This window comes from Papio anubis, chromosome 3 (assembly GCF_008728515.1).
Source record: "Papio anubis isolate 15944 chromosome 3, Panubis1.0, whole genome shotgun sequence".
Lineage (NCBI taxonomy): Eukaryota > Metazoa > Chordata > Mammalia > Primates > Cercopithecidae > Papio > Papio anubis.
Window position 1 is genome coordinate 38,686,912 of NC_044978.1, and position 18,688 is coordinate 38,705,599.

At 36.0% G+C, this 18,688-nt stretch overlaps 1 protein-coding gene across 5 annotated transcripts in view; it reads left to right on the plus strand.

The window, feature by feature from the left end:
• The window catches only part of LRBA (LPS responsive beige-like anchor protein), a 766,866-nt gene that overhangs the window by 327,808 nt on the left and 420,370 nt on the right, over nt 1–18,688 (plus strand). For all 5 annotated transcript variants that reach the window (XM_031663999.1, XM_031664001.1, XM_031664000.1 and 2 more), the window contains one exon: nt 16,608–16,774. In XM_031663999.1, coding sequence (XP_031519859.1) covers nt 16,608–16,774 — 167 coding nt within the window. The remainder of the gene's footprint in view (nt 1–16,607; nt 16,775–18,688) is intronic.

The window sequence follows — 18,688 nt, forward strand, 5'->3', positions numbered from 1 at the left end:
GTTAAAAAAAATTTTAAGTTTATAAAGTAAAAATGTTGCAGTAAGCAAGGGTAATTTATTGTTGAAGAAAATAATTTCTAATTAATTTAGCATAGCCTAAGTGTGCAGGGTTTATAAAGTCTACAGTAGTATACAGTAATATCCTAGACCTTCACATTCACCCACCACTCGCACACTGACTGACCCAATGCAACCTCCAGTCCTGCAAACTCCATTCATGGTATGTGCCCTGTACCATTTTTGTTTGTTTGTTTTTTTACCCATTTTTATCATATCTTTTCTATGTTTAGGTATACAAATACTTACCATTGCGGTATAGTTGCCTACAATATTTAATACAGTAACATACTGTACATATTTGTATGGCTCCTAGGCTATAAACAGTATGATACTTGTCCTCGTCGTTAAGCCAGACTATATATACAAATGTAAATTGTTGCTTTTCTGTTTTCTATCATTGTTCTTTTCTTCGCCTTTGATAAAAATAATATCAGTTAATATGAGAAATAAAATGCCGGTTGAGTATCCTGTATCCAGTGTGCTTGGGACCAGAAGTGTTTCAGATTTCAGGTTTTTAAAGATTTTGGAATATTTGTATTATATTTACTGGCTGAATATCTCTAATCTGAAAACCTGGAAATCCAGAATGCTCCAATGAGCATTTTCTTCGAGGGTCATGTTGGTGCTCAAAAAGCTTCAGATTTTGGAGCATTTTGAATTTTGAATTTTTGGATAAGGGATACTCAACCTGTCCAGTATAACCAACTGACAAGTATTCTAGTTCTTTTTAATGTCCAATTGCTATAGTTTGAGTACCCAAACAGTGAGAAATGATTATTCTGCTGCAGTTGACCTTAGCTCTTACTACGTAGTCAGATCAAATTGTTGACTAATCTTGGCATTGTCATTCACTAAACCATGTGAGCTAAGACACCACTGCTGCACCTTTACATCAGGATAATAATGATGTTTACCTGTAGCTATGTTGTGAGGAATAAATGGGACTTGATAAACCTAATGTACCCATTACTCTGAATCCATGTTAAGTGTTCAATAACAGCTATTTTTTTCTTCTAAGTAATCTCTGGAAATTGAATGCTTATATGTGCCACAGTGAATCTAGGCCTCTTATCACTGCTATCAGGTTCCTGTCCACACTATTGCTGGATAGAGTTGTGTCAGAGCTTTGGAGGATACCTCTTCCCATCTGACGAACAACTTTTCCAGGCAGTAGCTGTTTTTCTTTATCCTGTTGCCCAAAGCATGAACGTAGACCTCTCCTTTTCTCTTCTGTGGGCCTTGTAATGATAGAAGGGCACCACAATGCAGAAGAGGAAAACAAAACAATACTAGTTATTGCATCTCCTAGGATTCATAGGCCACACTCTTGAACAGGCAGTTTTCTCTTGACTCTGTCTCCCTCTCTCCCCAGGCCTTCTCCCTTGGCCATGTTGCAGAAGCTAGTTCAGCTCCCCAACAGTGAGAGCTCTTTTGACAAGATTCCTTCTCGAGTTCAGGCTAACCTGCTTCCTCTCTTAGAGAAGAATCTTGGTTTTTCCTCAATCCAATGTTACTCTTTTTTCTTGCCTCGGGTTGAGTGATAACAGTACCATCAAATTTTTTTAAGGAAACTCTTACCCCAGTTTATCATATATGCTCTGGCTACTACAGACCTGGACTATGCAATAATAATATTTTTCAGTTTTCATATCCAAAATCTTGTGTATTTAGTCTTGAACACACTATTTTTAGAGATTCTTCCATGATGTGTTTTATCTTGTCTTACTCTCAACTTTAGCCTTTTGAAAATGACCAGGTTAAAAGAAAGGCCTCAATATTTTCTGCTGTTACTCTTCTGTAGGTATCTTTTGAACATCATATTCTCACCTGTATAAGGCACAGGTATATACATACATATAACAAGAAATAATAATTTGTGAGCTGTTTGTAAAACTAAAGAAACTGTCATTGGGATAAAGGAAGACCACTCAAAAGTGAATCGATGAGTCTTTGGGGATTGTTAAGTGATGCTGTACCAGGTTAAGAAAACAGCTGTTTTACTTGGATGTTTAGTATTACTATATTTCTATTAAAGCTAGCAAGCTAGAAAAAGCAAAAGGTTTATATGTAGGTAAAACTGTTGCAGGCAGTGTTGATCAAATGAAATCCAAACTGGAAGAGTGTTTTTTCATTATCTTCTCAGTACGTTCTTATAAAATGTATTTTGAAAACCAGACCTCTTAATGCTGTTGAACATCTCTTCTAAGAAAATGTCTGAATATATCCCCCATAGATATATCGAGCCTTTACTTAAGCTTTCAGTTTATGGTATCTTCTGCTTATCTTAACCGTAGACCAGATCATGTACTAATGTAAAGCCTTCCTTTTCTTAATGGATTTTAAAATAAAGATCAATAAGAAACTAAGCTAATTAAAAATCTTTACTGTGTATTTCATACAACATTTGTTTATAATTTAAGCTTTTCTCATGTGCATTTAGAATATTTATTGTTGTTTCTGGTTTATTAATAAAAATTAAAGCACTGAATATAAGATCAAGTATTTTATAATACAAAGTATTTTATTTTGCAAAGCAAGTATTTTACCATACAAAGCAAAATGGCAATACTTGAGTTGATAAAAATAGTTTCCTTCTACATATCTTTTTATATTAGTGCTGTTTAAGTGTCATCTGCTGACCAAATTACTTCTTGGTAATCCACAAAGAGCTGAGTACAGAAATTGAATATTTAAAGAGTTTTACAGCTTGAATGACTGGCAGTGTCATCAAAGGCATCAGTGCTCAATGTATTTAAAAAGGTTAAAAAAACCCAAAAATGGCCCTTCACTACAGGTGGTTTGAGAAACAGTGCTTATAACCGAGTTAATATTCAGGTGTGTTGTTTTGAAATGGTCTGTGTTGGCAATACACTTGAATATGAATGAAAGAAATTATAGCATTATAACAATCATCAGCTGAGAAATATAAATCTAGTTAATATTTTATATGTTAAAGGATTTATATAAACCTTTGAGGAATAATTCCTTTATGAAAGTAATTGGTAAAAATATTAGTTACCCAAGGAAAATATAAACATGTATCAGGATATTTAAAAAGAGAAGGCTCTTTATTACATGTCTCATTCTGTTATTCCTATCTTTGCTTAAAAAATGCATGTATTTGAGCTTGTTCTCTTCGTTTTTGGCCTCTTTTATTTTCTATATTTTATTTTTTCTATCCCTTTCTTCTTGGTGAACAGGTACTTAGCCTTTAATTCCTCTGTGAAACTCTCCCTGTTTTTTTTGTTTTTGGGAGACGGAGTCTCACTTTGTCACACAGGCTGGACCTGCCACCTCCACCTGCTGGGTTCAAGCACTTCTCTGCCTCAGCCTTCCGAGTAGCTGGGATTACAGGCACCTGTCACCATGCCCAGCTAATTTTTGTATTTTTAGTAGAAACGGGGTTTCACCATCTTGACCAGGCTGATCTTGAACTCCTGACCTTGTGATCCATCTGCCTTGGCCTCTCAAAGTGTTGGGATTACAGGTGTGAGCCACTGCGCCCAGACTTTTTTTTTTTTTTTGAGACGGAGTCTCCCTCTGTCACCCAGGCTGCAGTGCAGTGACCGGATCACAGCTCACTGCAAGCTCTGCCTCCTGGGTTTACGCCATTCTCCTGCCTCAGCCTCCCGAGTAGCTGGGACTACAGGCGCCCGCTACCTCGCCCGGCTAGTTTTTTGTATTTTTTAGTAGAGACGGGGTTCACCGTGTAGGCCAGGATGGTCTCGATCTCCTGACCTCGTGATCCGCCCGTCTCGGCCTCCCAAAGTGCTGGGATTACAGGCTTGAGGCACCGCGCCCGGCCTTTTTTTTTTTTTTTTAACTTTTTTGAGGCAGGGTCTCTTCTGTCACTCAGGCTGGAGTACAGTGGTGTAATCTCGGCTCACTGCAGCCTCAACTTTCTGGACTCAAGCAATCCTCCTACCGCAGCCTCCCAAGTAGCTGGGACTACAGATGTGTGCCACCATGCCTGGCTAATTTTTTTTTTTTTTTTTTTTTTTTAGAAATAGGCCTTTGCCATCTCTACAGTCTGGTCTGGAACTCCCTGAGTGCAAGGTATTCATTTGCCTGCCTTGCCTCCCAAAGTGCTGGGATGACAGACATGAGCCACTGTGCCCATCCTCTCCCTGATTCCTAACAGTTCCTTCTTTTTCTGTCTTTCCAAACATACTGTCTATAACTCTTTGAGCAGTTATCTCATAGCTTATTTCTATCTCATATTGTATTTATTTTACTGAACTACACTGAGATGCTGGAAGACAGAGACTATTTGTTATGTATTTTGATAACACCACAATTAAGCCTACAATAAATGTTAGGTGTTACTATTATATGACTGGCTATGTTCTAATCGTTTTATGCCTATTTTTGATCCTCCTGAAAAGCATACCACATCATCTCCTTTTTTATATGAGGAAACTGAGGCACAGGGTTTCAAATAATTTGCTGAAGCATGAATGTATCAAAACAAAGAGTTAAAACTCAAGTCATCTAGCTCTAGAGTTGGTGCTCTTAACTACATTGTTAATTATGATTTTTATACATAATTGCTTTTTTCTTTCTGGTTTTCATGCTTGTTCTTGAACTACTTTTATTTGAAATTTGTTTTTGTTTTTGAGACAGGGTCTCACTCTGTCAGATAGGCTGGAATGCAGTTGCCTGATGATGGCTCACTGTAGCCTAACCTCCTGGGCTCAAGCTCTCCTCCTGCCTCATCCTCCCAAGTAGCTAGGACTACAGGTGCATGCCACCATGCCTAGCTGATTTTTCTATTTTTTGTAGAGATAGGATTTTGCCATGTTGCCCAGGCTGGCCTTGAATTCTCCTGGCCTCGAGATTTGCTGGCCTTAACGTCCCAAAGTGCTGGGATTACAGATGTGAGCCACCACGTCTGGCCTTGAAATTTAAGTGTGAGATTAACCTATTTGTAGTAGCCAATATATTTATTCATAAGTAGGAGACCTTGCTAATACAACTAAAAGACCCTAGTTTTTTATGCTTTTAAAAACCCATTGGTTAGGTAGAGTTTAAAGATGATAAGATTTCCTTAAGATCATCTAATTCTTTTGCAGATTAGCAAAAAGTAAAGTTTAAGAAATTAAAGCTTCTTAATTTATCTGTCTGTGTGTAACCATTTATACATAATATTTTGTGAAGATACACACTCATCCCTCTGGATCCATGGGGAATTGGTTCCAGGACTAACTGCAGATCAAAAATTGGTCAAGGCCTGGCTCTGTGACTCACACTTGTAATCTCGGCACTTTGGGAGGCTGAGGCAGGAGGATCACTTGAGGCCAGGAGTTTGAGACCAGCATGGCCAACATGGAGAGACCCTGTCTCTAAAGAAAAATATTATCTGGGCATGGTGATGTGTGCATGTAGTCCCAGTTACTCATTAGGCTGAGATAGGAGGGTTGCATGAACCTGGGAAATTGAGGCTGTAGTGAGTTGTGATCATGTCACTACACTCCAGCCTAGGTGACAGAGTGAGATTCTGACTCAAAAACAAAACAAAAAATTTGATTGAATCTGTGGATGTAGAACCTGGGGATACAGAGAACTGATTGTTATTTTTGTCTCATACTATAGTTTTAAAATATAATTCTTTGGTTTCAACCCTATCCTTTGCTTACATTTTATGTTATTACTATTTTCTTTTTCTTTTTTTTTTTTTTTTGAGACGGAATCTCGCTCTGTCGCCCAGGCTGGAGTGCAGTGGCCAGATCTCAGCTCACTGCAAGCTCCGCCTCCTGGGTTCCCGCCATTCTCCTGCCTCAGCCTCCCAAGTAGCTGGGACCACAGGCGCCGCCACCTCGCCCGGCTAATTTTTTGTGTTTTTAGTAGAGACGGGGTTTCGCTGTGTTAGCCAGGATGGTCTCGATCTCCTGACCTTGTGATCCGCCCGTCTCGGCCTCCCAAAGTGCTGGGATTACAGGCTTGAGCCACCGCGCCCGGCCATTACTATTTTCTTGAACACAGATAGTAGCCATAGTTTACTTTATTTTCCAAACAGATGTATGATATATGTTTGCATTGTTGAAGGATTCACTTTGTCTTTTTGGAAGATGTTTAGATATTTGTGGGTTTTATTGTAAATAAGTACTCTAAAGAAATAATGAAAACAAAATATTATGTGTGGAATTGGCACACAAGTAAAAACTATAGCCTTCTTATTAGTGTTGGCTTGTTTTCCCAAATATTATATATACTTAAGAGTTCACAGAAGAAAAGTTTTTTATTACCAAAAGTGTAAAGCAAAAGAATAGAAGAACCTATATTAATCTTCAAATTATTTAAAAATATTGTCTGAGGACTATAGTTCGTAAAGATAAGAACCCAACACGTTGTATCCAGTCTATTAAAACAAGAAGAAATGGAAGAGATACTTTGATAAGTGTTTTGCCTGTTTTAACCTTGAATGCTGTTATCAGGGAAAGGGAGAAGGGGGATGCTGCTCTATCTGTTTCATTGGCTTAGGCTTTTTCATGCTGAGAGAAATCAATACTTCGAGTCATTGCATGACGGAGGAATCACTTCAGAATTAAAGATTGCTGTCACACATTATCATGGGTTGACTTTTGTTTGCTGTCGACATTTTTAAGCTTTCATTTTTCTGTCTTTTCTATGAGTCTTTCTGAGTTTCTGTAGATAGCTTTTTTGTTTTTTTTAAAGATCACGCTTTAAATCTAAGGTAGGGGATCAAGTACAAAGACCTCCAAAAGTGAAATATTGAGAAACTTCTTCATTTATTGTCCCTGAAGTGATATCACTTTTAAATTGTTTTCAGTGAGACAAGTAATTTATAGTGTAAGTGATTTTAAGACAAATTGAGAAGTAAAGTACTACACTTAAATGTGTTTAGCAGAAGCAATGCTTGGTTAACTAAAAATGTAATAATCTGTAGCCATGTAAAAGAAAGAAGGTCCTGAAATGGAATGATGTACAGTTTGATTCCATTATATAGGAATGACATTTTACTCTAAACAGTGACTACCTCTGTAGAAAGCAACTGACCAAACAGGGAGGAAGTAGAAAAGAAAATTTCTTTTTCTTTTTTATGGCATTGTTCTTTGATTTGTTTTTAAAAGCAAGTATGTGTTTCTTTTAAAAGTCTTAAAAAGAGGTTTTAAATACAAAACTTTTAGACCAACACATAAATTGTTTAATTATCATTAAACATTATTAATTTAGGAAAAGGGCTTGCTATTTTATCATTAAAATTGTGTGTAATTTATTTTTATTTCAAAACTTAATAAGACCTTAATTGCAAACTTAATAAAAATTTGCTTTTTATAACCTGTTTCTTTAAAAACATATTACTCTGAAAACCTATCTTTAGAAACAATGTATGTTTAACATCATTAATTTAATTTTTTTGTGATACTGAAACAAAGAGTTTGTGAGAAGTCTTCTAGCTGTCCAATCACAACCCCTTTCTACCCTGTTAAGGTAACCACTGTTCTGAATTTTATGGTTGACATTTGCTTTTGTTTTATTCTTTCAAAACTTAAGTATGTTTCTTTTAGCACTATAATTTCTTGCACAATTTTTGATCCTTACATAAATGGAATTATAATATATGTATTTTATTCTGGAAATTTTATTTCAACATTATGTTTCCAAAATTTAATTATTTTCTTACATGTTTCAACTCCACTTTCATTACTACATAGTATTCCATTATGTATAGACTGCTGGCTGTTCATTACCTCTTTCTACTGTTGATAGGCCATTGGATTATTTCCAATCTTTAGCTTTTATGAATATGTAGGCCATTAGTTTTTTAATAATCTCTTTTGTTTGGTTGGTTGTTTTAAGTGTTTAGCTATTATGAATAATGCACTTTGAACATTTTATATGTCTGGCGCATGTCCTCATGCATTTCTGTATGGTGGAATTACTTGATTACAAAATGTTCATATTTTCGCTTTTAATAGATATTGCCACACTATCTTGTGAAAGTATATACCATGCCCAGCTTCAATGTAGAGTTGTTCTCATTGTTCAGCATTCTCATCAACAATTGACTGATAATTTTTATTTTGGCATTCCGGTAGTTGTACTTTTATTTTGAATTTTTAAAAGAATTGAGTCTATTCTGCTTGTTATATGTTTTCTGATTTTTGCTTTTGTGAGTACATGTTGCTCTCTTACCCAGTTTCTTATTGGTTATCTGTCTCTTCCTCATTTATTTGTAGAAGGTATTTACCTATTTGCTATATGAGCCTATTTTTTGGCATGAGTATTTTAACTGCTTTCTCCATCTATACTTTGTCCATTCACCTTTTAAACACTTCTTGCTGGGCGCAGTGGCTCATGCCTGTAATTCCAGCACTTTTGGGAGGTGAGTGGATCGCTTGTGCTCAGGAGTTTGAGACCAGCCTGGGCAGCATAGTGAGACCTCATCTCTACAATAAATAGAAAAAATTAGCTGGGCGTGGTGGTGCGTGCCTCTAGTCCCAGCTACTTGGGGGACTGAAGTGGCAGGATCACTTGAGCCCAAGAGATTGAGGTTGCAGTGAGCCAAGATCACACTAGTGTACTCCAGCCTAGGCAATAGAGTAAACTCCTGTCTGAAAAAACAAACAAACAATTCTTAAATAAACTTTATTGAAGTATAGTTTGCATGTAATAAAATTTTACATGCAAAATGTATGTTATGATAAAGGTGTGTATCTGTGTTACCATTACAATCAAGATATAGGAGATTTGGGTCATCCTCGAGAATTCCCTTGTGATCCACTGTGGTCAATTCCTCTCCATATATTCATATCCAGTCCCAGACAACCAGTGATCTGATTTCTGTTATTATAGATAGTTTTATCTGCTATAAAATTTTATATACGTGGAATCAAATAGTAGGTACTCTGGGTTATTTTGGCCAGCATAAACTTTCTGATATTTGTTCACATTGTTGTGTGTATTATTGGTTTGTTTTTTAAAATACTAAGTTGAATTATTTTGTTTATCCATTCAGCTATAAGCAGATATTGAGTTGTTTTCAGTGTCTGGCTTTTATGACTAAATGTACCGTGGGCATTTTCATACCAGTTATTTTTGTGGAAATATGTACTTACTCCTTTTGAGGAAATACCTAGGAGTAGAATTGCTACATGCTCCGTAAGTATATGTTTAAGCTTACAAGAAATTGACAAACTATTTTCCAAAGTAGTTGATGACTTTACAATTCAACCACCAAGGTAGATATGAGAGTTCCAGTTGTTCCATGTTCTTGTCAGTGCTTGGTATTGTAGCTCTTAAATTTTAGCCGGTTTGGTGGGTGTATAGTGATAGCTTATTGTGATTTTTATTTGCATTTCTCTGCTGACTAAGCATCTTCTCATGTGCTTATTAGCCAGTTGTGAAATGCCTGTTCAAATCCTGTGCTCATTATTTTTAATTGGGTTGTTTGTCTTATTTAGTTGTATGAATTCTTTATATATTCTTTAAAGAATTCATTTGTAATTTATATGTATGTTAAATATTTTTTCTCAATTTGTGGCTTACCTTTCATTTTATAAATTGTTCTTTTAAAGAGCAGGTGTTGGGCCAGGCATGGTGGCTCACGCCTGTAATCCCAGCACTTTGGGAGGCCGAGGCGGGCAGACCACAAGTTTAGGAGATCGAGACCATGCTGGCTAACATAGAGTGAAACCCCATACCTCTACTAAAAATACAAACAATTGTGAGTGGTGGCGAGAAGCCTGTGGTCCCAGCTACTCGGAGGCAGAGGCAGGAGATAGGCGTGAACCGGGCCCGAGGCTTGCAGTGAGCGGGGTCCAGCCACTGCACTCCAGTCTGGTGACAGAGAGAGAACTCTGTCTTTAAAAAGAGCAGTTGTTTTAAATTTTTTTTGAGACGGAGTCTTGCTCATATCGCAGGCTAGTCAAATGATGCGATCTCGGCTCACTGCAACTCCTCAGGGTTCTCACCCTCGAAGTAACTGGGACTACCTTCGCCCCACCAACTGGTACCGCTTTACGAGAGTAGAGACAGGGTTTCACCGTGTTAGCCAGGATGGTCTCGATCTCCTGACCTCGTGATCCACCCGTCTCGGCCTCCCAAAGTGCTGGGATTACAGGCGTGAGCCGCCACGCCCAGCCTCATTTCTAGTTTTATAGTATAGTTGGAAGGGTGTAAAGTCTTACAACTTAGTTTTCTAAAGTTGCTTTGCTGTTATTACCTTCTCTCTCTCTCTCTTTTTTTTTTTTTCTTCCTGAGATGGAGTCTCACTCTGTCTCCAGGCTGGAGTGCAATGTGCAGTGGCGTGATCTCGGCTCACTGCAACCTCCAACTCCCTGGTTCAAGCGATTCTCCCGCCTCAGCCTCCTGAGTACCTGGGATTACAGGCATGTGCCACCAAGCCAAGCTACTTTTTTTGTATTTTTAGTAGAGATGGGGTTTCACCTTGTTTTCTAGGATGGTTTCGATCTCCTGACCTCGTGATCCACCTGCCTCGGCCTCCCAAAGTGCTGGGATTACAGGCATGAGCCACCTGGCCTGGCCTACCTTCTGTTTTTATATATGTTTTAGAATCAGCTTTTCAGTATTTATAAGAATTGCTAAAAATATTTAGTAAGATCGTGTTGAATATATAAAATCAATTTTTAAAATATTGAATCTTTAAATCTATAAACTATATTTTGTATATATAAATTGTATATTTCTTCATTTAGCTTCTTAATTTCTCTTAACAATATTTTGTCATTTTATTTTTTTAGTTTTTATGGTTTTATTTTTTTATAAGATCTGTATAAATTTTAAAATGTAGCTAAGTATTACATATTTTTCATGCTATTGTAAATTTTGTTTCTTCATTATTATTTCTTCTTCTTCTTGGCTCTGTAACCCAGGCTGGAGTGTAGTGGCACAATCTCGGCTTGCTGCAGCCTCTGCCTCCTGGACTCAAGCCATCCTCCCACCTCAGCTTCCCAGGTAGCTAGGACTAAAGGTGCATGCCACCACACCTGGCTGATTTTTGTATTTTTGTAGCTGTGGGGTTTCACCATGTTGCCCATGCTGGTCTCCAACTCCTATGCTCAAGTGATCCTCCCGACACAGCCTTCCTAAGTGCTGGTATTACAGGTGTGAGCCATCTTGACTGGCCTCAGTATTATTTCCTCTTAAATGTTTGGTGGAATTCACCGATATAACTATGTGGGCCTGAGATTTCTTTGTGGTAAAGTAGTTGAGTTCAATTTCTTTAGCAGAGAATATGTCTATTAATATTTTCCATTTCTGTTTTTTTTTTTTAAATCTTTTAGGACTTTTAAAAAATGTTTGTTTGTTTGTTTATTTATTTATTATACTTTAAGTTCTGGGATATGTGTGCAGAACGTGCAGGTTTGTTACACAAGCGTACATATTCCATGGTGGTTTGCCACACCCATCAACTTGTCATCTACATTAGGTATTTCTCTTAATGCTATCCCTCCCCTTGCCCTCCATTCCCGGACAGGCCCCTGTGTAGGATGTTCCCCTCTCTGTGCCCATATGTTCTCACTGTTCACCTCCCACTTATGATTGAGAACATGCGGTGTTTGGTTTTCTGTTCTGGTGTTAGTTTGCTGAGAATGATGGTTTCTAGCTTCATCCATGTCCCTGCAAAGGACATGAACTCATCCTTTTTTATGGCTGCACAGTATTCCACGGAATATATGTGTCACATTTTCTTTATCCAGTCTAACATTGATGGACATTTGGGTTGGTTCCAAATCTTTGCTGTTGTGAATAGTGCCTCAATAAACATGCCTGTGTATGTGTCTTTATAGTAGAATGATTTATAATCCTTTGGGTGTATACCCAGTAATGGGATTGCTGGGTCAAATGATATTTCTAGTTCTAGATCCTTAAGAAATTGCCACGCTGTCTTCCACAATGCTTGAACTAATTTATACTCCCTCCAACAGTGTAAAAGCGTTCCTATTTCTCCATATCCTTTCCAGCATCTGTTGTTTCCTGACTTTTTAAATGATCGCCATTCTAACTGGCATGAGATGGTATCTCATTGTGGTTTTGATTTGGATTTCTCTAATGACCAGTAATGATGAGCTTTTTTTCATGTTTGCTGGCCACATAAATGTCTTCTTTTGAAAAGGGTCTGTTCATATCCTTCATCCACTTTTTGATCGGGTTGTTTGTTTTTTCCTTGTAAATTTGTTTAAGTTCCTTGTAGATTCTTGGAATTAGCCCTTTGTCAGATGGATAGATTGCAAAAATTTTATCTTATTCTGTAGGTTGCCTGTTCACCCTGATGATAGTTTCTTTTGCTGTGCAGAAGCTCTTTAGTTTAATTAGATCCCATTTGTCAATTTTGACTTCTGTTGCCATTGCTTTTGGTGTTTTCGTCATGAAGTCTTTGCCCATGCCTATGTCCTGAATGTTACTGCCTAGGTTTTCTTCTAGGGTTTTTATGATTTTAGGTCTTACATTTAAATCTTTAATCTATCTTGGGTTAATTTTTGTAGAAGGTGTAAGGAAGGGGTCCAGTTTCAGTTTTCTGCATATGGCTAGCCAGTTTTCCCAGCACCATTTATTAAATAGGGAGTCCTTTCCCCATTGCTTGTTTTTGTCAGATTTGTCAAAGATGAGATGGTTATAGATGTGTGGTATTATTTCTGAGGCCTCTGTTCTGTTCCATTGGTCTTACATATCTGTTTTGGTACCAGTACTATGCTGTTTTGGTTGCTGTAGCCTTGTAGTATAGTTTGAAGTCAGGTAGCGTGATGCCTCCAGCTTTGTTCTTTTTGCTTAGGATTGTCTTGGCTATGGCCCCTTTTTTGGTTCCATATGAAATTTAAAGTAGTTTTTTTTCTAATTCTGTGAAGAAAGTCATTGGTAGGTTGGTGGGGATAACATTGAATCTCTAAATTACTTTGGGCAGTATGGCCATTTTCACGATATTAATTTTTCCTATCCATGAGCATGTAATGTTTTTCCATTTGTTTGTGTCCTCTCACGTTCATGCAAAGGATGAATAGTGAAATTAGGTAGAGCCATGATGTCTAGAAGGAAAAATTAAATATTGTCTCCATTTACATTTAAAGAGCTAAAATGGTCAATTTGTCTCTTTACTGTGAGTGACTGAATTTCTTCTGAGGAGTTTTATTTATCCTATACTGAGTTTCTTCATTCTTTGGTTACAAATCTTAGGTTTCTTTAGCAATAATCATGTAAAATAGAATTGTTCCCCAAATGCTTATTTTTTTTCTTTTTATAATCAAATATTTTGTGGCCATGTTGTGATGTTATATTATCTAGTTTATATAGTGCTTACAATAGGAACACAGAAAAGTTGATATAAAACATAAAAAATTCTGCCTTAAAATTGAATGAAAATTTTAGATCTGACCGTTTATGTTACTGATAAATAGCAATATTTGTTAATGTCTCTTGTACCTCCACTCAATCTCCAAGTACAAGTATACATACATACACAAAAATGTATACTACAAATAAGTAATATGTATTTGATTCTAAAGTAAATATTTCTTATCTCCACATGACTTTGAATGATATTTCATACATAGAATTTATTATTGGTTTTTAAATAAGAACATCTTCAAATTACATTATAAGGACATTTAAATAAATAGTTACAAGTTCATTATATCTTTATGAAACATTCTTGTTTGGTTTTCTTTTATCATGTTTCTAGGTCAGATGTGACCCTAATGTTCCACAAAGAGACAGAGATTGATAATCAGGAAAGAATAGCCCTTTAATGTGATTTATATCTATAGATTTTATGTCAGATATGAAAAGTTGCTGTTCAAATTGTAAAGAAGGATCCATTAAAGAACACTTTAAAGCATTTTACCATTGAGCTTACCTTGAGCCCTTGTTTTGAGAATTATGCCTTTTCGAACAAACTTTAGTAGCTCATCAAATGTTTACAAAATATAATTTGATGTTAAATTATAATAATATTAATGAGATAGAAATGATAAGCTATTTAATAATATGTTTTTGGTTACTTTTAATACTGTTTAGTATGAAGGTATGTGGTGTTTCATAGCATTTCAGAAACCAGTGATTTTGTAAATCTCGTCAGTAGATTTGAATTTCCTCTTAGGTGAAGTTAGACAAGGACAGATACGGATATATAGTAGAGAATGTTGGAAGTTTATGGTTCTGTGAGTGTCTTATTATTTCGTACTGTTTGTTTTAGTGTATGGTTGGGTTAGATATGAAATAACTTATAGAATGTTTCTCAGTTCTTGAGTGAATATATAACAATATGACATATCAGTTGACATTTTTGTTACAATGAAATAATTTCCTAATTATCTTCACTTAAACTACTGCCCTTTCATATATTTCTTAATCATTTTCTTTTATTTGCTCAAATCATATTTTTGACAAGTGAACTCTCTTGTGGTTTGTTTGGGTCAATCTTTTTAAAAAATATAGCATATGGTCCAGGTGTGGTGGTCACGCCTGTAATCCCAGCACTTTGGTAGTCCAAGGTGGGTGGATCACGAGGTCAGGAGATCGAGACCATCCTGGCTAACACAGTGAAACCCCGTCAATGCTAAAAAAAAAACCAAAAAAACAAAAAATTAGCCTGGCATGGTGGCAGGCGCCTGTAGTCCCAGCTACTCGGGAGGCTGAGGCAGGAGAATGGAGTGAACCCAGGAGGCGGAGCTTGCAGTGAGCAGAGATTGCGCCATAGCATTCCAGCCTGAGTGATAGAGCGAGACTCTGTCTCAAACAAACAAACAAACAGACAAACAAAAAAGTACAGTATATCAAGTTTACTTTTAATTTCTCATCAGTTAATCTAGTTCTTATTAGGATTTATTTTCTCCACATCAGTGTTTAAATAAACAGTTTGCCTTTACCAGTGAACATCTCTGAGATGTTGAACTCAGGTACCCTCAAGTACCCTCACAGAGGTTGCCCAGGATCTTCGGATTGACGCAATCTTAGATCTAATATAATCTGCTAATTTTGCAGATTAGGACATTTAGACCTAAAGAGGTAAATGAGTGAATTGATCACAACTGACAGGAGATATTAGCAAGGGTGATACCGTAACCTGGTTTTTGTTTTGCTTCCCAATCTTGTAGTCATTTGTATAAGTATACTGTGACTCCTGTGACTTTTTTCTATACTCATTCTGCATTCCAGAATTTCTGCAGTCTGTTACTCGTTCTACCTGTATTTTGTACTTGGGTCAAACTCTCTTGCTTTGTCCCTCCCTTGTTTTTCTGCCTTGTCTTTGCTTTAAAGGTTTCCTTTATTCCCACCCAAAACTAACTTCTAAAATTCCTCTTTATTAAATTCAGCTTTTCATCTCCCTAGCATAGTGTTTTGCACATACTAAGATATTTGATTCCTGGCCGGGCACAGTGGCTCACGCCTGTAATCCCAGCACTTAGGGAGGCCGAGGCTGGTGGATTGCCTGAGCTCAGGAATTCGAGATCAGTCTGGGCAACATGGTGAAACACTGTTTCTATTAAAATACAAAAAAATTAACTGGGCGTGGTGGCGGGCACCTGTAGTCCCAGCTACTCGGGAGGTTGAGGCAGGAGAATTGCTTGAACCTGGGAGGCAGAGGAGCCAAGAAGATTGCGCCACTGAACTTCAGCCTGGGCAACAGAGCAAGACTCTGTCTCCAAAAAAATAATATATATATATACACACACACACACACATAAAAATATATATAAAATATATATATACACAATTTAATGTATATAAATTGCCTGGGAATTAAAATTCAAACACAAAGTGAATAGATTTATTTTTATAAATAAATATATAAAAAAATATATATATATACACAATTTAATGTATATAAATTGCCTGAGAATTAAAATTCAAACACAAAGTGAATAGATTTGGGGTGGGGCATGAGACTCTGCATTTTAAATAAGATCCCAGGCAATCCCAGTGCTTTTGTTATATTTTGCTAGGACTTAAAAGACCAAACAGTTTCATGTTCTAAAGGTGTTTAGAACTAGCTCAATTTACTATTGTAAGCTGCTGTTGTCTCTTTTCTGGCCCTTTGCAGTAGCCTCATAACTGCCAACTTCTCTTCTCTTGTCCCACTACCATCTATTCTCTAAATAGCGGCTATATGCGTAAAATTCTCTACTGGGATTCCATTACATTTGAATAAAATCTAAGCTCCTTACCATAATACAAATGATGTGGCCTTGGCCTGCCTTTTGAAAATTATTTCTTACCATTATTCTCCTTTTTCACTATGTCTCAAGTCCTTTGCAACTTCACTTCATGCTGTTTGTCGTGCTGGGCCCCTGCTTCTTACAAGACTGTCTTTGTCTCATTGTTCAGGTCTCTACTTGAATGTTTATCACTTCTGAGTATATCTCATGATTGACTTCACAGAAGTAAATTCTTGTGGGATGTTTTACTGAAAGAGCAGATCACTAAATCTCAGTCGTTAGGTTAATGAGGAATGTAAAAGTAGATTTAAAATTTTGGTTGTTTTGATTTAGGGTAAAGAGTATTTCATAATGGATTTTAAAGGTATTTTTTCATATTTTTTATAGTATTAATTTTTTTTTCTCTCCAAGTCACTGTGTGCCCAGTATTCTGCAGAGAAACGAGAAGATGAGAAGATGTGTGATCATTTGATAAGAGCAGCAAAATATCGTGACCATGTGACAGCAACTCAACTAATCCAGAAAATTATCAACATTCTCACAGACAAGCATGGAGCCTGGGGAAATTCTGCAGTGAGGTAAAGGGATACCTTTAGGATTTGGCCACTGATTTTCTGTAGATGGCTTAGGTTTAGATAAATGACTTTGGATATGATCAAAGCCAGATGAAGAAGAGAGTAATTTAATTTTGTATTTCATCGTCTGTATGAATTTAAAGCCAAAGGGAAGGAGAAAATCAGTATGGGTACAATTATGGATCTTTATAGATCCATATTTATCCAATCAGTATGGGTACAATTGTGGATCTTTGTAGATCAGTTTCCTCAACTACTTCCAAAATAATATTTGCTTTATCTACTTATTCCTTTTGAAATGAATTATTAAGGGAAGCACTTAAACTATCTTACTATCTATACTTATAGCCAAATTTTTACATATATAACATTTTATTTTAAAAAACTGTGCTGTTTTTATATTTTTTAGTTATTTGAAAATAACTGTATTTTCAAAGCATAGTTTGGAAAATATAATAAAAATTTTTTTTTCTTATGTTGCGAATTGCAGGACTGTGATGATAAACTTGGTTAAATGCCTTCTTTAAAATTTTACTCAATATATCTACCTTCTTTTAAGATAGCCAAATGGGACATGCTGTTGTTGATTTTACTTTATAGAAACAAAATAATTAAATTGCCTTTTAAGACTAAGGAACTTGACAAATTATAAAATGTATACTCCATGGAATATTTTATGCTACGAACTTCAGGAACATGTGTTGACTCTTTTAAGTAAAGTTAATGACAAAAATTTTTATTTGGCTATTAGAAAACATTATATTTTAATTTCTAATTTTTGCACAACTTTTTCTAGAAGACTACAAAAACAAAAATAGTAAATTACTTGTGTATTATGTAAGAGTGTAATTTGCTTCCATTTGTGTAACTTACGTGTCTATCAGACATCAAAATTCAGTTTTAGAAATTTTCCAGTATAAAGAAAAAAATTTTAACTTTTAGAAAAGTAAACTTCAAAAATTTGCATTGAAAGCTATTTGTATGAAGTATTCACTAATATAGAATAAATGTAGCATGTGATATTTATTACAAAGGATATTTGCATATAATGAATTATATTTCTGGGTACCTAATTTTTGATATTCAGAGAAAGAAAGGCAAGTCAAGGTCTTGAGATGAAAAGGACAGCCAACAGGAACCATGTTTGTTTGTTTTAATCATATTTCAGTTGATCTGCAGGTGGAAGAGTGGTCATGGAAATAACATGTGTTCATGGGCCAGTGATCTCTGGTGCCTTATCTGGCAACATCTAAAAGCCCATTGCAAGGAGAATGGAGGAGTGTTGTATTGAGGGTTTTAGAGTTTCAGAGTGCTTTATTATTAAAGATTTGATGTCATTTTGACATCAGATACTGAATAAATTAGGATGTTACTCTGATGCATAGTGCCTGACACGTAGTGGGAACTCAATGTGCATTTGTTGAATCTTTTTAAGAAGTTATTTTTTTCACCCAAAAGGTTTTGCAGTTTTAAAATAAAAACGTTTAGATAACTTATGCCAAGCATTTCATGGGTCTTTTTGATGGGATCAAAATTCTTTCTGATGATAGCTGTACCTTTGTATAGCATAGTATACATGTGGTATCAAAAGGAAAACATGGTTTTCCTGAAGTGATTTTGGTGTAATAAATATCTTGGAGAGCTAAATGGACCATGAAATGTATTTATCTAGAAATAATTAGTGTTTCAGTAATAGAGTTGTTCTAAGGCATCAATTCTATTATTCATTAAGCCAGAAACAATTGAAATACATTTTGAAATATTAATATTTCTGCAAGTCCACAGAACAAAATATTTTTTACTTTTTCCAAAATAGCTGTGAAATTATTAGCTTTCTAAGGTGTACATTTTAAATTCAGAACAAGAAAGGGTGTACCATCACAGAGAAAATGGACATGATTAAATTAATATTCTCCT